The sequence below is a fragment of the Cyprinus carpio genome, chromosome A1 (assembly GCF_018340385.1).
Source record: "Cyprinus carpio isolate SPL01 chromosome A1, ASM1834038v1, whole genome shotgun sequence".
NCBI lineage: Eukaryota > Metazoa > Chordata > Actinopteri > Cypriniformes > Cyprinidae > Cyprinus > Cyprinus carpio.
Genome location: NC_056572.1, coordinates 18,719,215 through 18,743,772, shown reverse-complemented (window position 1 = coordinate 18,743,772; position 24,558 = coordinate 18,719,215). Strand labels below are relative to the sequence as shown.

The following is a 24,558-nucleotide window of genomic DNA, read 5'->3' as shown; positions in this document are numbered from 1 at the left end:
ATGTCTTTTTAAATAGCAATAAATTGCATGGACTTGACAAAATGAAAAAATGTAAAAAAATGACAGGAAACATACATTTATAAATGATTATTGAGCATTTTAAAGGAAAAAATTGATATGTTCCCATTTGTTTGTTTTTTTTGGGAACCAAATAAGAACGTTCCCTGCAAGTTATTTTTAGGTTTAATTTTATAACCTAAAGAAAACCTTCCCAGAACGTGCCCTGCAGGTTATTTTTAGGTTTTATTTTTATAACCTAAAGGGAATGTTCCCTGCAGGTTGTTTTTAATTTTATTTTTATAAAATGTTGGGTGTATTTTATGTTTGTTTGTCATAACCATGTAAACTTATAAAAATTTTGCAGATGTTTCTGATTATTCTAATTCTGAAATTATATATTTGTAATCATAACAAACTATTTTTAATTATAAACAAACGATTTTTGCAAAATTTCATGTCTGAAATAAGCTTTTAATAAAGTGTAGACATTAAAATAGTCAAATTTTATAATGATAATATAATTACAACTTTATAGCTGAAATTAAGCCAAGGGTTTGTTTGTATCTTTACTGCGCACCTCTGAACTGCACGCACTTCTCCAGCACACATATAATTTAAAAATTGACAGTCATTTCGTTTTACTGACTGACTAGCATTCGTTTATTGATCTTTTTATTGAAGAAATACTTATAATTAATATATACGAGAGTAAATATTGTGATTTCAGAGAGATTTGACATCTAATTGAAGAGAACATGTTTTTTTTTGTTGTTGTTGTTATTTTTTTACTGACCAAAAGAGAGAAGCACATCATCGTTAATTCAGTGGTAAGAAATTTATGTAATGTTATCCTACTTAAAGTCAAATAAATGTTATTCATTTTTAATGTCTGGAAAAATAAAATTTCATTCAATAAAAAAAGTCATTGTTATTTGGTGCTTAAGAAGTGTAAAACCTAGGTTATTATATGGTACATGGTAGTTAAGAATGGATGATAAAGAACGAATAATTCAAACTCATTTAATGCTCCTTATGATGGTTAAATGTGCTCTGATTATCTTTAATGATTTAACAATAGTATAAAACAAGACATGGTTTAGTACTGATTATTGAGGTACATATCCGTCCATCTTCCATGCTTCTTGCGGGAGTGCTGGATGATTACTGATGTACAGCAGCAGTATCAGAGTAAAGAGGTTAGGAGAACTTTCTGGGAACGTTCTCAGAACATTAATAGAATGTTCCCTTTAGGTTAGGAGAATATTCCCAGAAGGTTCCTGGAACGTTCCCCTAACCTAAAGGGAACGTTCTATTTACGTTAAGAAAACTTTCCTGGCTAACCAACAGGGGGCGTTCTTGGGAACGTTCTGGGAACCAAAAATTGTTAGCTGGGTATAATGGGTTCTGTTGTCTATATTCGCGTTGTGCTTCTCGCGTCCGGTGTAAACACAGGGTAAAATTGGCAAACAGCTCCAGATTGTGTCAGTGAAACACTGTTTGCTTTACTTTGCTACGGATTCATTTTTAAACGAGAGTATGATTCAGGCTTTTCAGAGAGACTGAAAGTAAACGATGATGCAGTGCTGAGTCTGACTATAGTTGATCCAACAGTAATGTTAGAACACATAAGTGTGACTAAATGTGCTTTTACCACTATTGCAGAGGACTTCAACCCTGCTCCTGGGGACCCACTGTCCTGCAAAGTTTATTTCCAACCTGTTTCAGCACACCTGCCTGTGTATTTTCAAGCAATCTTGAGATTGAAACTTGATCTAGCTGGTTCAGGTGTGTTTGGGGGCAGCTGTGGCCTAATGGTTAGAGAGTTGGACTTGTAACCTGAAGGCACTGAACCCCCAGTTGCTCCCCGGGCGCTGAATATAGCTGCCCACTGCTCCGTGTGTGTGTTCATGGTGTGTTCACTTCTCACTGCTGTGTGTGTGCACTTAGATGGGTTAAATACAGAGCACCAATTCCGAGTATGGGTTACCATACTTGGCAAATGTCACGACTTTCACTTTCACTTTCACTTTTTTGATTAGGGTTGTAGCAAAACTCTGCGGGACAGTGGGTCCCCAGGAACATGGTTGAAGTCCTACACTATTGCATTGTCTGTTCCAGACCATTTGATATATACTGAGTATTTATAAGTTTTTAAGCCAAATCACGCATGTTGTTTTCAGAGTACGTCACAGCCGCATCCATTTGTTATTTTAACAAGCGAAACTGTTAGCCGATCATAGCTGTGGGCATTTACTTGCGAGTCTTGAGTGCACTCCGCCTATAAAGACAGACCGTTCTGCAGAGAGGCTCAAAAACTTCTAAATTGTTGTTTTTTTTCATCTTTCATCTTCAGAACACAATTTAAGATATTTTGGATGAAAACAGGGAGGCTTGAGACTGTCCCATAGACTGCCAAATAAATAACAGTGTCAAGGTCCAGGAAAGTATGAAAAGCATCATCAGAATAGTCCATCTGCCATCAATGATTTAACCGTGACGTTATGAAGCGACGAGAATACTTGTTGTACACGAAGAAAACAAAAATAACAACTTTATTCAACAATTCCTCTCCTCTGTGTCTCTCCAAATCAGCGAAACGCCATTTTGACAAATCTGACTAGTACGCAAGCGGCTTACTCAGGGCTCTAGAGTGCGACCTAATTTCTCAATGGTGCGACAAAAAAAAAAATCAGAGGTTGCACCGTTCGAGGGGGAAAAAAGTCTCCGCAACTCTGAAAGTCTCACTGTGGTTCAACAACAGACACTAGAGCCCTGCATTTCAGCCCGAGCCCAATGGCCCCCTACTTTTTTTACGCCCCTCGAGCCGGGTTTGGGATAATTTTCACGTAATAGTTCAGATGCGGGCTGGGCCTTCCACCTGTTTTAGACTTCTCCTTACTTTTATAGTTTAGACATCCATCAATTAGTGATGAAAAAAATACAAATAATTGCCGCGCTGGTGGAAACAACACGAGCATGTGCTACCGCGACTGTCAAGAGCGGCTCGGTAGTGTTTATTGTCCCACAGCAGCAGCGCAGCTGAACAGTTCTCCGTTCAAATACATGCAATGGGCTCAAGCTTGCCACAAAGCACCGGCAAAAGTAATTACCATAAATGTGACAGGGAGAAATAGTAAGGAGATATTAGAATTATTTACTAATAAACTAGAGTTTTCTGAGTCTGTGTCGCAAGGATGAAGTTGCTGATCCTGACTCACCATCTCATTAGACGCTCCTTTGCTTGAACTGATTTATATCTATAGATTTTATTTTAGGCGAGTCGTGATGATTTGAGAAGGCTAAATTGATCAAACTTAGGCTCACTGTCTAACGCTGGCCTCTTGGTTGTTACTTTAAAAACAAAAACTAAAACATATTTAACAAACAAAAAATGCTCCCAACGTTTTTCTAAATTAACTTAATAAAAAACGAAATATAATCACTTTGCTATTACATTCAAAACTGAACTATTTTAATAGCTGAGACAGTAGTAAAAGCTGTTTAGGGACTGTTTAGCTGTTCAAATCAGACACTAGCATCCCTTCATTCAGACACAGTGGAAGATCTGATAAGAATCAGTGTAGAGGGGGCAAGTCTGGAAGATTTTGATGCTAGAGAGAGTGTGGCCAGCTGGTTTAGCCAAGGCCAAAGATTAAGAAGGCCAAACTACAGGTGTTGGCCATACGAGGGGCATGTGACTGCAATGGAGTTTAGTCCATAAGACATTGAGCCATGAAATGTTCAGTTTGAAGCCCTTAAAACACTAAATTTAGATTTTATTTTTATTTCATTTATCTTGAGATGCTTTTAGTTTAAATTTCAGCTCAGTGAAGCACTTTAAGCACTAACACTTTTTCAGTAAGTTACCTTTCTTGTAGAATTGTGCTTCAAATAAAGAACTTTATGTTGACCAGATTGTTAGTTAATCATTTACAAGTCAATATTGCCTTTATTTAAAAAAAAAAAAAAAAAAAAAAAAAAGGTGATCTTGTAAAACTGCGGTGTTAAATGTGATGTGGTTGAAAATTTGGGTGCACCTAACCAGGGCAACCAATGCAAAAAGTTAGTCAAGAGTCCTGTTATGCTCTTCTGTGTCAGCCGCACCACAAGGATACGTTTTTTACGTGTATTTACCATTTGGTTTGAAAGCAAACAGCGCATTGACGCAGCACGGCTGACACAGAAGAGCGTATGCCATTTGTGTACTGCTCAGAATTGCCAAAATGGCGCTACGCTGATGTGGGGAGAGACAGAGTAGAGGAATTATTGAATAAAGTCATTTATTTTTGTTTTCTTCAAAAAGTATTCTTGTTGCTTCATAACATTATGGTTGAATCACTGATGGCAGACAGACTATTCTGACGATATTTTTCATACTTTCCTGGACCTTGACACTGTTATTTATTTGGCAGTCTATGGGACAGTCTCAAGCCTCCCGATTTTCATCCAAAATATCTTAAATTGTGTTCCAAAGACGAACAAAGCTTTTACGGGTTTGGAACTACATGGGGGTAAGTGATTAATGACACAATTTTAATTTTGGGATGGAGTCACCCTTTAAGATTTGTATAAGACTTTCGTAGAAATGTATTATATACCAAGCTGAAAGCAGCTATAAAAAAAATGTGATGTCAGAGGCTAAATGACTTTCTCCACATTAGTGGAGTGTTAAACTAACTAAACCTAAATCTCTCACCTCTTTTAGGACTTTCTTCTGAGGAAGTTCTGAAAAAAAGATTTGTTTCCTTTTGCATACTCCTTCTGAGTTCCCATGTTTCCCATTAGCTAGATTTGTTGCGGTTTTGGGGTTGGTTGCTGATTCGTCTGTGTTTGGCATATAGGAAAGATCTGAGGGATCGAAAAACAGTCTCCAGTAACACAGGCATTTTGTAGTATTATGCCAGTATTTATGATGTCTCATGTGGTTGCCTGCTGAAGTTGCCCTCATAGAATTTGCCTTTTTGATAGGGCTGTGTGATTAATCTAAATCGAATCACAATCGCGATTTGAGACATTGCGGTTTGCTAATCGCAAAGCCTGCGATGTGGACACAATATTACTCTGTTCCAGAGCATGTGCATGACTGCCAGCCTTGAGTGACAGCCTTGCTAACCAATAGAGTGAGTGTACCTCCGTTCTCCCCAATCAGCACTGCTCTAGCCAACTGTGTAAACGCCATCAAGTCATCAAATTTGGGACTCGAGGCAAGTCCAAGTCATCTGACTCAAGTCCACACCCCTGTTTTAAAGTTATACATATAAATCAGCCTAATTGTGTTAAATGAGAAAAGCAAAGAATGAGAAAAATCTAAGAAAAAAATGTAGCTTTAAAAATAAGCTGCATCTGAATCGACATATATTTACAGACTAAAACAGTTTGGTTACCAGCATTCTTTAAAACATCTTCCAATGTTCCTCAAAAGCAATAAATACTGTAAGGTTTGAAACAACATCGGAGTAATTAAATATAAATGTAAAAAACAGAATTTAAATTTTTGTGAAATTATCCCCAACTATTTTTTAAACTGAAATGATACTCATAATAATAATAAAAGAATAATATTATTTTCTTATTCATTTAACTGTTGTATAAAATCATTTCCAAATTTGCATTCATTCGTGACTCGTGTGATAACTTTATGAGACAAAAGCTCATTCAGCTGCATTTTTCCCCTGTATCTAGAATTGTAAGGGCTGTCCTTGCCATCTCCTTGCTCTTGCAAACTGGATGCTCCGAGTTGTCATAGAGTCCTCGTAGCCATGAGAGGTGTGTCCATGTAGATGAGCAAATAAATCTGCATCTTAAGTGGCGTGTGGCATTAACTTAACGTTGGTCGGCATGTGGCGTTATTTCAATGCATGGTGGTGTCTGCCACCATGCATTGAAATAGCGGTACATTTTAATGCCTATTCGGCATTATGAAAACTGTGTTTTAATATTGATATGGCTGTGAAAAGTACGCAAATTCTGAACCACTTGGCTTTCGATACACCTGGCGATATGGACGAGACTTGACGTATGCGTGCAACCTGTGTCTGGCTTCGCGTTTAAAACAAGTGTAAATTCAGTCTAACTGCTTTGCTGATTTCACTTGGATGAAATGAAACATTCAGCACATTTTCCCTTGTTCTTAAAATCCCAAATACTTAAAAACATATAACTTGTCCGACGAGACTGAACAAAACCTTAGATAAATGCTTTGGCAATGTGGACAGTGCTTATGTATCACGGTTACATCCACCACTAGGATGTTCAGACCATAACGTCATCCATCTCCTCCTAAAATACAAGCAGATGTTAAAAAGGACTAAACCTGTTATGAAAGTGAAAAGTGAAAGTGACGTGACATACAGCCAAGTATGGTAACCCATCCTAGGATTTCGTGCTCTGCTTTTAACCCATCCAAAGTGCACACACACAGCAGTGAACACACACCCGGAGCAGTGGGCAGCCATTTATGCTGCGGCGCCCGGGGAGCAGTTGGGGGTTCGGTGCCTTGCTCAAGGGCACCTCAGTCGTGGTATTGAGGGTGGAGAGAGCGCTGTATATTCACTTCCCCCACCTACAATTCCTGCCAGCCCAAGACTCGAACTCACAACCCTTGGATTGCAAGTCCAACTCTCTAACCATTAGGCCACGACTTCCCCAAAGTCGTGGGGGAACTTATCCAGCAGGTGCAGTCATGGAGCACCGATTGGGACTTGTTTTTTAATGATTTTAATTGCTGCAATGATCATGAGTTGTTGAATGACACGATTACTGATTATATTAACTTTTGTGCAGAGACTGTGGTTCAATCAAAAAAACGTTAGAGTATTTCCATAAAACAAACCCTGGATTAACAAAGATCTTAATCAATCTTTAAATAAGAAGAGAATGGCTTTTTTAAGGAATGAGAGACATAAAATAAAAGAGCTAAATAAAGAGGTTAAATGTAAGATAAAGGAGGTGCAAATACAGTATAAAGGGAAAGTTGAGAAGAAATTTACAAGTGGAAATTTAGAGATGCATGGAAGGGCTAAACGTAATGATGGGTAGACAACAGAAACGAATACAACTGGTTGATGATGACCCCCATACATTTGTTAATAATTTAAATGTTTTTTATTCACGATTTGACAATATTACAGGTGTTAATAATATGAATAAAGATACTCTCATTGAATCTAAACCTATGAGAGTAGAGATAAGGGAGGTTACCAAAGTGAAAGAATTGATGTCACAAATTAAAAGCTTTGTAGATCCATTACAATTTGCTTACATGCATGATTGGAGCATGGTGGATTCCTCTCTGACCTTGTTACATAAGGCCCAACACCACCTAGATAAAACAAATGCTCATGTTAGAATTCTTTTCATGGATTTTACATCAGCCTTTAATACAGTACAACCACAAATTTTAAAAGAAAGATTGCAAGATTTAGGTGTAAGCAGTTGGTTGATTTTATGGATTTTTTTTTTTAAGAAATAGACCCCAACGAGTCTGTGTCAGTGGAATCTCATCTGATTATACAGTCCTGAATTCAGGGTTACCACAGGGATGTGCGTTATCACCTCAGCTTTTTTTTGTCTATATTAATGAACTTCAATCTAACAGGGATGATCTCACCCTGATCAAATACGCTGATGATTTGGTTTTAATCTCTTGCCAATTGGACATGAATAGTTTAAATTATTTTGAGTATATTGAAAGTCTTGTTCAGTGGTTTGAAGATAGTCATCTACAATTGAACACTGAGAAGACAACGGAACTATGCTGTTGGAATAAAAATAGGACTGGTACGGCTGGTGTCTCATATGAACAAATTACTGTAAAAGGTGTAAAGGTAGAGCAAGTTTCAAATTTTAAATATTTAGGTACAATCATTGATGGCAAACTCTCATTCCAGGAAAATGTGGACCATATACACAAGAAAGCGAGACAGCGTTTAGGTCTACTCAGGAAACTAAGAAATTTTAGCATCGATAGGAGGGTCCTAACCATTGTTTATAGATTGATTGAAAGTATTTTAACACATAATATTGTATCGTGGTATGGCAATTTAACAATGAGACAAAAAAATAAATTAATACAAGTAATTAACGAAACAAATAAGATCCCCAGCCAGAAACAGAGTACAATGCAAGAGCTGTTTTTACACTTTATGGAAAAAAGGCGATTGCAGTATATTCAGACCAAACTCATTCACTTCATTCATGCTTTGAAGCCCTTCCTTCAGGGCGAAGGCTGCATATACATCTAGCTAAAAAGAACCTATATAAAAGATCATTTGTATCATTGGTATCATTGGTTTTAAATCAAATTCTTAATTGAGGTATTATCATTAGGTATCTTTCTGGGTAGGTGTGTGTACACGTGTATGCATATGTGTGGACGTGCAAATGTATTATTTTTTTTATTTTTTATTTATTTATTTTTTTATTATGTGATATGTGAATGTATAGTATTATCTGTTAGGATGTATTTTTTTATGCCAGTGTCAAAGATAAATATCTGTTCAGGAAATCTGTACAAACAATAAAGTTTAACTAAACTAACTAACTAAACTAAACTAAAAATGAATAAATCAGCCTATGTAACCGATGTAATACTTTAATAATTGACTAAAGTAATACAGTTCTTTATTTACACAAACTAATCTAGCCTGTGAAATTAAGTAATTAAGTTATGTAAAAGTAGTAGTTTACTGATGTAGATGTTAGAGAATCAAGGGTACCTCCTTAATTCTCCAGCTTCTACATCAGGAAGTTAAATAATGCTACTTTCTGCTACATTCTAATTAATATAAGCATCACATGTTATACTCCATGTGTGTCTGTGTTTGTGTAGAGCTGGAGGAGCAAACATGCAGAGCTCTAGAGCTTGAACAGGAGCAGAGAAAAGCAAAGGAGGAGGCAGAGAGGCTGGAGAAAGAGAAACTGGCAGCCGAGGAGGCCAGAGCAGCACTGGCCAAACAAGCAGCTGACCAGATGAAGAACCAGGAACAATTGGTATGTCGTCTTGGCCTTTTTTGTATGAATGAACAATCAAGACATGCAACATCAAATTGATAAAATAGCTAATAAAAATAGTTGACGATTAAATGGAAATAAATGCATAAATAAAAAAGACTAAAAACTAACAATACCTCTGGTACAGATGGATACATTGCCGAGAGATATATAAAACCTTTTGAGAACGTGTAGGTTCAAGATGTTACCTTGGTTCCCTGAATAGGGAAGGAGATGAGGCATTAGTAGCTGATGCTATTGGAACACCCACCAGATGAAACAACTGGCTGAAGCCCATTTATAGAAAGCCGCCCTGCACTCCCCCACTCACCGTCATGGACAGCACTGTGGCTGCATTAGTCATTCAGGTTTCTGGGCACCACCATCTCTCAAGACCTGAAGTTGGGACACTCACAAGAACAGTATATATATATATATATGTGTGTGTATATATTAGAGGTCGACCAATATATCGGGCCGATATTTGTCATTTTTTAATATATCTGCATCGGCCGATATCCGTCTTTAGTAGCGCCAATTTAAATTCAGGCACGTCGACGGGCAGCCCCGTGTTATTGGTGCGGTGGAAAGTGCTGCTGCCGCATGTGAAGGACCCCAAGCCAAAACTTTTGGAAGATTCAACAACAGTCCTGGGAGATAAAGATAGTCAGAGAATTTCACTCTGTAAATGGGGTGGAGAAGGTGGCAGCTCTCACAAACACTGCAGCGTGATTGAGAGCTATGTTACTCCACCCCGCTCACAGACAGCACCGTGCTCAGAGAGACAGCTGTCCTGGAGAAGCCCAGAACGGTGAATGACATTTGTTCGGAACCATGGTTTAATGCAGACAATAGCCATGTTTCCATCCAACTCATTTGCATTTAGGGATGTCAATATTTGATCATTTCCATGATCGATCGTCGTTTAAATTAACGATCAATTAATAACCTTAATTATTGAAATTGTTTTTGTTTTTGTGTTATTATTATGTGCAAAAGCCACTCGGAAAAAAAGCTTTCTCACCCGATTTAAAGGGGTTTTAGTCTGAATAAAATGCTAGTAGCAGGACTGTAAAATGAATAGATGTGATTATGATCATTTGATAAAATGAAGAGAGCGCGCCATACGTTTGAGATCATTTTACTTAGTTGACTTTCCCGTCAAGGAGACCGCTGAATGCGCCTCTTTAAATGGTTTCGTGGTGCTCATTGTTGTATTCTAAAACGCAATTGCAATGTTTTCAAATAACACTATAGTATTAAAAATAAAATTATCCCAAACGTAACTGTGGCACTTGTGGCTGTGCTCCGCAGTCAGTGAACCGCTTTTTCACATTAAACATTTTATGCGAGTATTATGACCAGTACTTTATTTGATCCTGTTCTGCAAAATGTTCGATTTTGATGTATTTGGAGGTTATTGCTCACATCTCAAAACTGTTATGTTATGTTAACTGTTATGTACTGTTATGTTAAACTATAATATTTTTTTTTTAATGTAAACTAGACGGAAAAGTTCATCCTCTTCACATGAACAAAAACGTCCTTGGCATAACAGCATAGTGGACCGGTCTACTACGGTCTATTTAAACTGACCAGTGTAACCTTTTATATGTTTGGTTGACTGTACTTTATTTTAATAATGAACAGACTGCGATGTAAGTTTGAAATTAGAATGCACTTTAGATGTTCTGTCATTTATACCAAACACAAATGTTGCTGGTTGCTAGTGTGTTTGCAGCACTACTATTATTTATTTTTATATATTTTATTTTTTATATTTTTCAGTTTAATTGATTTTTATTTAAAAAATTTTATCTATTTTATTTAAATGTATATTTAAGTTTACATTTATGTTCCAACAAACTTGAAAAATTCTGCTTGACTTTTTATATATATATATTTATATATTATATATATAATTTTTTTTTTTTACCTGTTTTATATATTTAATACTTGGTCAGTTTATTGATTTGTTTGGGTAACTTTGGATAAATTTCCGTGCAGTGCACAAAATTAAGATTCGAGAGATGGTTCAAGTCAGTGCTCAATAAATGATACGTTTTAGAAATGTTGTGCATCCACTTATTATTAGTGTGACATTTTAGCATGCAAATGAAGGGGAAAACTTCAAGATATCGGCCCTAAAAATCGGCAGCACATATCGGCCATCGGCTGACCCTGACCTCTAAACATCGGCATCAGCGTCAGCTATAGAAAAACCCATATCGGTCGATCTCTAATATATATATATGGCTATAGAAAAACCCATATCGGTATATATATATGTGTGTGTGTGTGTGTATATATATATATATATATATATATATATATATATATATATATATATATATATGTGTATAATATGATATATATACAGGTCCTTCTCAAAAATTAGCATATTGTGATAAAAGTTCATTATTTTCCATAATGTAATGATAAAAATTTAACTTCCATATATTTTAGATTCATTGCACACCAACTGAAATATTTCAGGTCTTTTTATTGTTTTAATACTGATGATTTTGGCATACAGCTCATGAAAACCCAAAATTCGTATCTCAAAAAATTAGCATATTTCATCCGACCAATAAAAGAAAAGTGTTTTTAATACAAAAAAAAGTCAACCTTCAAATAATTATGTTCAGTTATGCACTCAATACTTGGTCGGGAATCCTTTTGCAGAAATGACTGCTTCAATGCGACGTGGCATGGAGGCAATCAGCCTGTGGCACTGCTGAGGTGTTATGGAGGCCCAGGATGCTTCGATAGTGGCCTTAAGCTCATCCAGAGTGTTGGGTCTTGCGTCTCTTAACTTTCTCTTCACCAATATCCCACAGATTCTCTATGGGGTTCAGGTCAGGAGAGTTGGCAGGCCAATTGAGCACAGTAATACCATGGTCAGTAAACCATTTACCAGTGGTTTTGGCACTGTGAGCAGGTGCCAGGTCGTGCTGAAAAACGAAATCTTCATCTCCATAAAGCTTTTCAGCAGATGGAAGCATGAAGTGCTCCAAAATCTCCTGATAGCTAGCTGCATTGACCCTGCCCTTAACCCTCTGGAGTCTAAGGGTATTTTTGGGGCCTGGAGAAGTTTTGTCATGCCCTGACATTTGTGCTTTTTTCAGTTTCTTATAAATATCTAAATGGCTAAAGTCTAATCTCACTGTAATCAGCACAAACTGGGCTATAATAATATGTGAGCAGCATGTATGTTCATGATTGTGTTTTTGAGAAAAAAAATGTTATGCGTGGTTAGTGAAAAACTAAAAATGTTAAATCACTTAAATAAGGCAATAAAACACATATAGAAAATTGGTTCACAGGACTTTTGAGAACTGGAGCTTGTAGCCTTGAATTTTTTTTCTTCTAAATGATGTGAAAATCATCTTGTTTACTAACTTACAGAAAACAATATATTGATTTAAATTTTCTAAGACACTTTTTGTTGGTAATAGTCATATGCGAGTAGGCGTCAACTATCATGAATTCACACCTGAGAAGACAAAGGCCTGCATAAGGCCTGCATAATGAGCCATTCAGTCAGCTGTGTCACTGAGAGGGATGAGTTACAAGAAAGAATGTGAGGACAAAATAAATTTATATAATTTTATGTTTGTAGTTTATTTAGAATATATTTAATTATCCCACAACATAATTTAATATTCACTTGTGAGTGCAGTGAAACAGTTTATTAGGAACAATCAAAGCTGACTTTCAAACTGAATTTTTTGCATCATTACTCCAGTCACACAATCCTTCAGAAATCCTTTTAACAATCTTGTTTTCTACAAAAAAAAAAAAAATACATTTATTGTTATTATCATCATTATTATTATTAATGTTGAAAAGGGCTGAGAATATTTTTTTCAGGTTTTTTAGGGGGGAAAAATTGAAAGAACAGCATTGTTTCTTACATTTGTTACAGTTACATTTATTGGTACATTTATATTATTTACATCAAGCTTTTGAATGGTGTAGTAGTGTATATTGTTTTTGAAACTTCATAATATTTCACTTGATTATACATTTAGTCAGGAATTATAGTTTGGAAAAAGTCTTTGGAAAAAGTCTAACTAGTAAAATGTTTACTCGTTATGTGAAAACTAGTACAAGTATATACATAAATAAGAGACTTACTCATGTTTATGATCTCTGGTGAATAAAGTGCTTCATTCTTTTTTTCTGAGGAAATCCAAATCTCAAATCCTCAACCACATCACATCTTTTTGGGGTGAATTATGTCTTATTCCTCTCATCGCGAAGCAAACAGTAAAATAAAAAAATCTTGAAGAACAATCTCACTGCGTTGTCTTCTGTTGTGTGGGCGTATTCAAAAGCCGGGCGCTTCAGTGAAACATTTGAATCTCAAAAGTGCGCTCGGCGCGGGGGCGTGGTCGCATTAGAAGATAATGAAGGGAGACGTGAAAAACGGACATCGCGTTGTTTTCATATGAATTACTTTATCACAGAATATTTGTTTTCGGCAGCACTTGTTTAGTTTAAAAGTAGACATGTCAGGCCTTCTATAGATATCTCTCTCATGTCTCTGTGTTGAGTATTCACTGAGTTACAGTTCATTTTAATGATGCATTTGTAACTGAAGATCAGCGCAGACAAAGGCTGCAGACAGCACTCCTTGTTTGGTTATCTTTATTTTATAAGTGCACAAAGTTTTGTTGTTATTATGTCTGTATACAAAAAAAAGTAGACCCTTTACAGATTCGATTGATGTATTGCTCTTATCTGTACGATCAAAACTGAAAGTGTAATTTAAGTTCTTTTCAGGGTTATCAGGAGAAAATACCCCAAAACGCGTATACGCGTTAATCGACTCCAGAGGGTTAATAAAACAGAGTGTTTATCCACTAGCGGGTGTTAGTGTTAATGTAATCATTAGTGTTATTTGTTCTGTAAGGATTATTTCTGCAAAACAAATCGAAACCAAGCATCTCACAGTCTTCCTCCAGACTCTGGCACCTTGATTTCCGAATGACATGCAAAATTTGCTTTTAATCCGAAAAAAGTACTTTGGACCACTGAGCAACAGTCCAGTGCTGCTTCTCTGTAGCCCAGGTCAGGCGCTTCTGCCGCCGTTTCTGGTTCAAAAGTGGCTTGACCTGGGGAATGCGGCACCTGTAGCCCATTTCCTGCACACGCCTGTGCACGGTGGCTCTGGTTGTTTCTACTCCAGACTCAGTCCACTGCTTCCGCAGGTCCCCCAAGGTCTGGAATCTCCACAATCTTCCTCAGGGTCCGGTCACCTCTTCTCGTTGTGCAGCGTTTTTTGCCACACTTTTTCCTTCCCACAGACTTCCCACTGAGGTGCCTTGATACAGCACTCTGGGAACAGCCTATTCGTTCAGAAATTTCTTTCTGTGTCTTCCTCCCTCTCGCTTGAGGGTGTCAATGATGGCCTTCTGGACAGCAGTCAGGTTGGCAGTCTTACCCATGATTGCGGTTTTGAGTAATGAACCAGGCTGGGAGTTTTTAAAAGCCTCAGGAATCTTTTGCAGGTGTTTAGAGTTAATTAGTTGATTCAGATGATTAGGTTAATAGCTCGTTTAGAGAACCTTTTCATGATATGCTAATTATTTGGAATTTTGGGTTTTCATGAGCTGTATGCCAAAATCATCAGTCTTAAAACAATAAAAGACCTGAAATATTTCAGTTGGTGTGCAATGAATCTAAAATATATGAAAGTTTAATTTTTATCATTACATTATGGAAAATAAGGAACTTTTATCACAATATATATATATATATATATATATATATATATATATATATATATATATATATATATATATATATATATATATACACAGTCATGGCCAAAAGTTTTGAGAATTACATAAATATTAGTTTTCAAAAAGTTTGCTGCTAAACTGCTTTTAGATCTTTGTTTCAGTTGTTTCTGTGGTGTACTGAAATATAATTACAAGCACTTCATACGTTTCAAAGGCTTTTATCGACAATTACATGACATTTATGCAAAGAGTCAGTATTTGCAGTGTTGGCCCTTCTTTTTCAGGACCTCTGCAATTCGACTGGGGCATGCTCTCAATCAACTTCTGGGCCAAATCCTGACTGATAGCAACCCATTCTTTCATAATTACTTCTTGGAGTTTTGTCAGAATTAGTGGGTTTTTTGTTTGTCCACCCGCCTCTTGAGGATTGACCACAAGTTCTCAATGGGATTAAGATCTGGGGAGTTTCCAGGCCATGGCCCCAAAATTTCAACATTCTGGTCCCCGAGCCACTTAGTTATCACTTTTGCCTTATGGCACGGTGCTCCATCGTGCTGGAAAATGCATTTGTTCTTCACCAAACTGTTGTTGGATTGTTGGAAGAAGTTGCTGTGTTGGAGGGTGTTTTTGGTACCATTCTTTATTCATGGCTGTGTTTTTGGGCAGAATTGTGAGTGAGCCCACTCCCTTGGATGAGAAGCAACCCCACACATGAATGGTGTCAGGATGCTTTACTGTTGGCATGACACAGGACTGATGGTAGCGCTCACCTTTTCTTCTCCGGACAAGCCTTTTTCCAGATGCCCCAAACAATCTGAAAGGGGCTTCATCGGAGAATATGACTTTGCCCCAGTCCTCAGCAGTCCATTCACTATACTTTCTGCAGAAGATCAATCTGTCCCTGATGTTTTTTTTTGGAGAGAAGTGGCTTCTTTGCTGCCCTTCTTGACACCACCAGGCCATCTTCCAAAAGTCTTGGCCTCACTGTGCGTGCAGATGCGCTCACACACCTGCCTGCTGCCATTCCTGTGCAAGCTCTGCACTGGTGGAACTCCGACCGCAGCTGAATCCTCTTTAGGAGACGATCCTGGCGCTTGCTGGACTTTCTTGGACGCCCTGAAGCCTTCTTTACAAGAATTGAACCTCTTTCCTTGAAGTTCTTGATGAACCTATAAATTGTTGATTTAGGTGCAATCTTAGTAGCCACAATATCCTTGCCTGTGAAGCCATTTTTATGCAACGCAATGATGGCTGCACGCGTTTCTTTGCAGGTCACCATGGTTAACAATGGAATATATACACACACACACACAGTGGTGTGAAAAAGTGTTGGCCCCCTTCCTGATTTTTTTTTTTTTTTTTTTTATATATACATGTTTGTCGCACTTCAGTGTTTCAGATCATCAAACAAATTTAAATATCAGTAAAAGATAGCACAAGTGAACACAACATGCAGTTTTTAAATGAAGGTTTTTATTATTAAGGGAAAACAAAATCCAAAACTACATGGCCCTGTGTGAAAAAGTGTTTGCCCCCTAAACCTAATAACTGGTTGGGCCACCCTTCACCCTTCAAATCAAGTGTTTTTGCGATAACTTGCAATGAGTCTGTTACAGCGCTGTGGAGGAATTTTGGTCCACTCATCTATGCAAAATTGTTGTAATTCAGCCACATTGGAGGGTTTTCGAGCATGAACCGCCTTTTTAAGGTCATGCCACAGCATCTCAATAGGATTCAGGTCAGGACTTTGATTAGGCAACTCCAAAGTTTTCACTTTGTTTTTCTTCAGCCATTCAGAGGTGGACTTGCTGGTGTGTTTTGGTTCATTGTCCTGCTGCAGAACCCAAGTTCGCTTCAGCTTGAGGTCACGAACAGATGGCCAGACATTCTCCTTCAGGATTTTTTTGGTAAACAGCAGAATTCATGGTTCCATTTATCACAGCAAGTCTTCCAGGTCCTGAAGCAGCAAAACGGCCCCAGACCATCACACTACCACCACCATATTTTACTGTTGGTATGATCTTCTTTTTCTGAAATGCTGTGTTACTTTTACGGCAGACGTAATGGGACACACACCTTCCAATAAGTTCAACTTTTGTCTCATCAGTCCACAGAGTATTTTCCCAAAATTCTTGGGGATCATCAAGATGTTTTCTGGCAAATCTGAGATGAGTCTTTATGTTCTTTTTGCTCAGCAGCAGTTTTCATCTTGGAACTCTGCCATGCAGACCATTTTTGCCCATTTTTTTATGGTGGATTCATAAACACTGACCTTAACTGAGGAAAGTGAGGCCTGCAGTTCTTTGGATGTTGTTGTGGGGTCTTTTGTGACCTCTTGGATGAGTCATTGCTGTGCTCTTGTGGTAATTTTGGTCGGCCGGCCACTCCTGGGAAGGTTCTCCACTGTTCCATGTTTTTGCCATTGGTGAATAATGGCTCTCACTGTGGTTCGCTGGAGTCCCAAAGCTTTAGAAATAGCTTTATAACCTTTTCCAGACTGATAGATCTCAATTACTTTCTTTCTCATTTGTTTCTGAATTTCTTTGGATTCGTCATGATGTCTAGCTTTTGAGGATCTTTTGGTCTACTTCACTTTGTCAGGCAGGTCCTATTTAAGAGATTTCTTGATTGCGAACAAGTGTGGCAATAATCAGGACTGGGTGTGGCTAGAGAAATTGAACTCAGGTATGATAAACCATAGTTTTAACAGGGGGGCAAACACTACTTCACACAGGGCCATGTAGTTTTGGATTTTGTTTTCCCTTAATAATAAAAACTTTCATTTAAAAACTGCATGTTGTGTTTACTTGTGTTATCTTTGACTGATATTAAAATTTGTTTGATGATCTGAAACGGTAAAGTGTGACAAACATGCAAAACAATAAGAAATCAGAAAGGGGTCCAAATATATATATATATATTCAGCCTGGACAATTAAAACTTTATATAAACTTTATATAACATTATAACTGACACACTTATACATGGCAACTGGAAACTGTACATTTGTAAACTACATAAACTGTACACTTGTAAATAATATCTGTAAATTCATTAAATCAATTGTATTCTTTATATATTTCTACTTCTGTATTATGTTGCATTATAAAATTGTCTATTTTTCTTATGTTACTGTTATTTTATCTCTACTGTGTAATTCCTATGTATTTCTGCTCTATCATGTATATTTGTATGCACTATGTCTGTACTTTCTTCTGCACTGGAAGCTCCTGTCGCCAAGACAAACTCCTTGTGTGTGTAAAAGTACTTGGCTTGTTACTTGCTCTGACTTATGATAATTGATATCTTTATTATTCATTATCATTATGTCAGTGAATTAGAATGTTGTTTTATTTATTCGATATTTGAGATTGTATGTACCACACATAGAGGCAAATACATGTTTAAGACTGGTGGTGCATTGGTCTTGTACTAAAATGGTAAGCGATTGTGTGTTTCTGTGTGTGTGTGTGTGTGTGTGTGTGTGTGTGTGTGTGTGTGTGTGTGTGTGCGTGCGTGTGTGTGTGTGTATTATATATGTGTGTATACTGTCTGTGTGGATGCGGTAACAGTGCGCTGCTTGGTTTTTGCAGGCAGCTGAGTTGGGAGAATTTACTGCAAAAATTGCCCTGCTGGAGGATGCCAAGAGAAAAAAGGAAGATGAGGCAACAGAATGGCAGCATAAAGTAACACATTTTATACATACTTCATATATGTGATGCAAATTGTCTATGTGGTGAAATAATTTTTCATGAAGTGGTACTGTTGAAACAATTTGGGGGTTTTTCAAGATCTGACCCGCCGTGTATGTTCTATTAGGAAAGCCTTGATGAAGACCAACAGATTAAGATTCTTCAAATGTGGTGGGGGAGTTATGTGTACAGGAATATGTAATTTAACATAGATGATGGAAAGAAGCTGTTCTTTAATTTGGATGTTTTTGTGGTTTTGGAATCTTAAATTAGCATTTTTACGAGGCTCCTGTATTTATGTTTAGTTATTTCACTTTACTGGCATTGAAAAGGACCTATACATTGCCATTAAAGTAAATTACTGAACCTAAGCATAGGAACCTGATAAAAATGCTAATTTTAGCTGAAAATTTCAGACGGCTCTGTCGCATCCACATTCATGTTTTAAGCTGACTTTTGACTTAAAGGGGCCATGACATGAGAAATTAAATTTCTTTGATCTTTCAACATGTAAGACGTCATTGTACAATTAAAACATCCTACCAGTTTCATAGCTTAAAATGTCCTCCTTAGTAAAAATAAAAAAATAAAAATTGTAGTTAACCAAGATTTTAAAATACTGTGTGTATATATATTATTTGAATGTTGTGGGATTTGTGATGTCACACAGGTGTAAAGTCCACCCAATTGGCCCAACGAAGGCTGGTGGCTGATGGTTTCCTGCATGTTCTGACTTTTGCGCAAAGAAATTAAATTTAGAATCAGAAAGAGCTTTATTGCCAAGTATGCTTGCGCATACAAGGAATTTTAGTGACATAAGCTTCCAGTTCACAGAGACAACAACACACAGACAAAAAATAAAAATAAAATAAAATACACATATGTAAATTTAAATAAACAAATATTGAAAAATAAATAGAAAAATAAATAAATCGTATGAACAGTTGTGTTATAGATGATAAAATGGTTAACTTCCTATCTGACTCTATTTTATTATGACCTTGAATTTAGGTTGCCCTGCAAATTGGTTGTTCATTTTTTTTTCTTTTTTCTTACACTTAATTATTCTAGTTAACCCTTTTCTTTATATTTTATTCATTCATTTGGAATCTGTGTCTCCCAGAGTGTCTCGCGTCTGCATTTTTCCGCAGAACTCATGGTCACAAACTCCCAAGTATGATCATTAGCAATAATGACTAATACTATTTGATAAGCTGCCCCTTACTTGCCATTCTTTAAATAGTAGTTCTGTTTAGCCCCCTGCAGTCACCTGTGTACAACTTAGTTATAGCTCAAACAACAATCAGAGGTTATGCTAGTACGATGAAATGTTAATATTTCAATAGTATTTTAATCTAACCCCTGATAGTTAAAATAACTTTATGTACAACTTAAAGCTCAAACAATAATCAGAGGTTATGCTACTACTACTGTATATTTCTAGCCCCAAATAGTTAATATAATTATGTACAACTTAAAGAACCTGAGACCATAACCAGCTGTTATTATCACTAGTACTATGACTAGGATGGCCTTTTTAGCACATTTAAAATTTTGGCTGAACTATTCCTTTAACATTGTGTTTTGTCTGATACAAACTGTCATTAATTGTCTGCCTCTTGGGTAAAGAGACCGTATTCCTGGCATGTCAGAAGGATCTAACAGGCTGACTACATTTTTCATTCTCTGATTCCCTGTCAAGTTTACCACTAGCTTACCACCTTGTCTGGGCGGTTGAAGCTGTATGTTTGCTTATTGATGCATTTTTCACTTATCCTTGTAGGCATTGTCTGCTCAGGAAGATTTGGAAAAAAACAAAGAGGAGCTGAAGTTGGTGATGTCGGCTACAGCAGGTGGTGCGGCTGAGAACGAACATGACGAGCACGACGAGAGCAGTGCAGAAGCCAGTGCTGAGCTCTCTAATGATGGAGTTGCTCACCAGCGAAGTGAGGAAGAAAGGCTCACAGAGACCCAGAAGAATGAACGTGTCAAAAAACAGCTACAGGTTAAGCCATCTGCTAACATACATGATTTTGGAGAGTTAAGGCCCATTCACACCAAGTATGATAACTATAACTATAAAGATAACTTTCTAAAAATAATTTTAAATTCAATAGATCATTGGGAGCACTTTCAGAATTTTTTTTTTTTTTTTTTTTTTTGATGACAAAGCAGAGAAGCTCTACACAGCAAACAGAGGAACATAAATTATATCAGGTGTCCACAACTAGTTTTGACAACATTGTCATGCCTCTTGTGAAATTGCAGTAGAAAAGACTACGAATTGGTTTTATTGCGCTACATTGACTGAGTTAGCTAAATTCGCAGATAGATTACACTAGCTAGATTCACTGTTTAGATGTTGTGATGTAAAATAAATACCAGTAAGTAATATTATATACCTGCATAGCTTACACATCATCTTCATTGCAGGCCTTGAGCTCAGAATTGGCCCAGGCCCGTGACGATTCCAAGAAGACCCAAAATGATGTTTTACATGCAGAGAATGTGAAGGCCGGCCGGGATAAATACAAGACCCTACGCCAGATCCGCCAAGGCAACACTAAGCAGCGTGTTGATGAGTTTGAGTCCATGTGATGGCTGTACATCGTCTTTGATCACCCCACTTTCCACCCTGTAGCCCTAATGCCTTGATGGCTGGCTTACAAGCACAACATTTGCCTGCCCATACCTCTCCTATAGTCTGGTGATCCTTGACCTTTAACCCCTTAAAAGAGGCTTGAGGGACATGGCTGCCACTCCCTCAAGCTCTGCCAAAGTACTCTCCTCCTGTGATCAACCCAACAGGCTGTTTCCACGTATTGAGCTCCTCATAGCCCTACTCCAGAATCATCCAGTTAGGAGCAAGTGGTGCATCGTACAGAACTCTTGAATGATTATTTACTTTAAATGCTTGGAAATATGTATTTAAGAAGAGCCTAAAATAAATGTAAGCAAAAATCTTTTTTTATTAAATGGCCTTTTTTTTTTTTTTTTTTTTTTTCAGCTGTATGCTCAAAATGTGTAAAAGCATTTTTCTTTTTTCACCCATTTTATTTACTCCATTTTAGTTAAGTGGGTTAACAAGACAAGGTTTGGAAGGAAGATCATTTTCAGGGTCATATGAAAGATGTGTGCAACTTAAGAATCACAGTGCCACATCTGAAAAGCACAAATAGCACCAAAACTCTGCCATGAAATCAAATTCAGAGCCCCTAAATTCAAGTGAAGAATTTAGGAACAGAGGCACCTGTCTTTTGAATGAATGTGAACCATAACCAAAGGGAGGCTATCACTCTTGCTAGCCATGTGCAAACCATGCATATATCCATAATTACTGTGGATTTAGACTGGACAAGACCTTTGTTACTAGTTTTATTTCTTCAGTGCAAGACGATGTTTAATTCAGGTTCAAAAGATGTAGCTCTGAGCTGACAGAATGTGATAGAGGCCCTGTGATGGAGCGCTTGTGTTGGGTCATTTGATCTCAACAGAGGATTCTCCCAAACACCTAGTGTTTCTTGTCCAGTCACCATATTGTTGGGTTTCCCTGCCTGCCGGCTCACAAAGGCCAGGGCTGTCAGATGAACAGACGGACAATCTGCTTGTTTTAGTGACCTTGTGATTTAATTGGGATGTTAAATTTAATTATGGGGTAACTGCTTAAGGAATTGAATTTGCTGAGTTAATGGAAAGTTGTGTGCATGTGGGCGCTTTTTCTCTCTGTTCATCTGCCCCCCCCCCCCTCCCCCCTTCATTTTTGTGTGAATGTATTAGTACACCTGCATGCACATGTGGTTGTTTTGCAATACCCGTGGCCTTTCTGGCTGGGGAGCATATGAAAACATCAGTCCTGTTCTCAGGACGAATCACTACCTCATTACTGTCAAACATGGTGACTGGTTAGTCAAACACTTAGTGTACGGCAGAGAGAGGCAAATGTTGTTTCTTCTTTTTGAGTTTGTCACCAAAATCATAATATTGCTGTTTGTGTCTGTTTTGGTTTGAGCATCTCTTGGGAAGTTAACTGTTGGCAGATTTATTCTTATAATGATGCTTTGTTGTATTTAGCATCACTAAGATAGATACAGTATGTGGCTGATAATTCATCCTCAAGAAACACTGCAATTTGATACCAAAGCTATCTTGTCAGTATTTTATTCTCATTCATCTATTACAAAAGTTATGACAAATTGTGTGGCATCTGGTCATACTGCAGTGTGTTGACTGTCCCATTATGAAGCCTGTTTAGAATGTCCCACATTTATTTTTCCCCATTCTTGTTCTTGATGAGTATTCTCTCAAGATTGTACCTACCCAGAACCTTTTTTTTTTTTTTTTTTTTTAATCCACCTTTTCAAAAATGGTTAACAGGTCTTGGACCTATGGATTTCTCCAGTCTTTTTGACCATGCATTATTTTTCTCTTCTCAGCTGGTATGTCTGCTATACAGGTGCTGGTCATATCATTAGAATATCATAAAAAAGTTGATTTATTTCACTAATTCCATTCAAAAAGTGAAACTTGTATATTATATTCATTCATTACACACAGACTGATATATTTCAAATGTTTATTTCTTTTCATTTTTTTATGATTATAACTGACAACTAAGGAAAATCCCAAATTCAGTATCAGAAAATTTGAATATTACTTAAGACCAATACAAAGAAAGGATTTTTAGAAATCTTGGCCAACTGAAAAGTATGAGCATGTACAGCACTCAATACTTAGTTGGGGCTCCTTTTGCCTGAATTACTGCAGCAATGCGGCGTGGCATGTAGTCGATCAGTCTGTGGCACTGCTCAGGTGTTATGAGAGCCCAGGTTGCTCTGATAGTGGCCTTCAGCTCTTCTGCATTCTTGGGTCTGGCATGTCGCATCTTCCTCTTCACAATACCCCATAGATTTTCTATGGGTTAAGGTCAGGTGAGTTTGCTGGCCAATTAAGAACAGGGATACCATGGTCCTTAAACCAGGTACTGGTAGCTTTGGCACTGTGTGCAGGTGCCAAGTCCTGTTGGAAAATGAAATCTGCATCTCCATAAAGTTGGTCAGCAGCAGGAAGCATGAAGTGCTCTAAAACTTCCTGGTATACGGCTGGGTTGACCTTGGACCTCAGAAAACACAGTGGACCAACACCAGCAGATGACATGGCTCCCCAAACCATCACTGACTGTGGAAACTTTACACTGGACCTCAAGCGATGTGGATTATGTGCCTCTCCTCTCTTCCTCCAGACTCTGGGACCCTGATTTCCAAAGGAAATGCAAAATTTACTTTCATCAGAGAACCTAACTTTGGACCACTCAGCAGCAGTCCAGTCCTTTTTGTCTTTAGCCCAGGCGAGACGTTCCTGACGCTGTCTGTTGTTCAAGAGTGGCTTGACACAAGGAATGCGACAGCTGAAACCCATGTCTTGCATACGTCTGTGTGTAGTGAGTGGTTCTTGAAGCACTGACTCCAACTACAGTCCACTCTTTGTGAATCTCCCCCACATTTTTGAATGGGTTTTGTTTCACAATCCTCTCCAGGGTGCGGTTATCCCCATTGCTTGTACACTTTGTTTCTACCACATCTTTTCCTTCCTTTCGCCTCTCTATTAATGTGCTTGGACACAGAGCTCTGTGAACAGCCAGCCTCTTTTGCAATGACCTTTTGTGTCTTGCCCTCCTTGTGCATGGTGTCAATGGTCGTCTTTTGGACAACTGTCAAGTCAGTAGTCTTCCTCATGATTGTGTAGCCTACAGAGCTAGACTGAGAGACCATTTAAAGGCCTTTGCAGGTGTTTTGAGTTAATTAGCTGATGAGAGTGTGGCACCAGGTGTCTTCAATATTGAACCTTTTCACAACATTCTAATTTTCTGAGATACTGAATTTGGGATTTTTCCTTAGTTGTCAGTTAAAATCATCAAAATTAAAAGAAATAAAAATGTGAAATATATCAGTCTGTGTGTAATGAATGAATATAAAATACAAGTTTCACTTTTTGAATGGAATTAGTGAAATAAATCAACTTTTTGATGATATTCTAATTATATGGCCAGCATCTGTATTGCAGTGGAAACCCAATAATCCTCAGTATTCATGGCCTGTATGTCTTTTATTTCACATTTTGCATGATAA

General features: G+C 37.5%; 1 protein-coding gene across 3 annotated transcripts in view; it reads left to right on the top strand.

Annotated features, from left to right (window-relative positions):
* Nucleotides 1–22,774, top strand: part of LOC109080004 (radixin-like) — a 106,868-nt gene extending 84,094 nt beyond the window's left edge. For all 3 annotated transcript variants that reach the window (XM_042756333.1, XM_042756349.1, XM_042756342.1), the window contains exons 12-15: nucleotides 8,831–8,991; nucleotides 18,335–18,427; nucleotides 20,217–20,438; nucleotides 20,867–22,774. In XM_042756333.1, the coding sequence (XP_042612267.1) occupies nucleotides 8,831–8,991; nucleotides 18,335–18,427; nucleotides 20,217–20,438; nucleotides 20,867–21,031 (641 nt within the window). In that variant the 3' untranslated portion in view covers nucleotides 21,032–22,774. The remainder of the gene's footprint in view (nucleotides 1–8,830; nucleotides 8,992–18,334; nucleotides 18,428–20,216; nucleotides 20,439–20,866) is intronic.
* The last annotated feature ends 1,784 nt before the right edge of the window (nucleotides 22,775–24,558 follow it).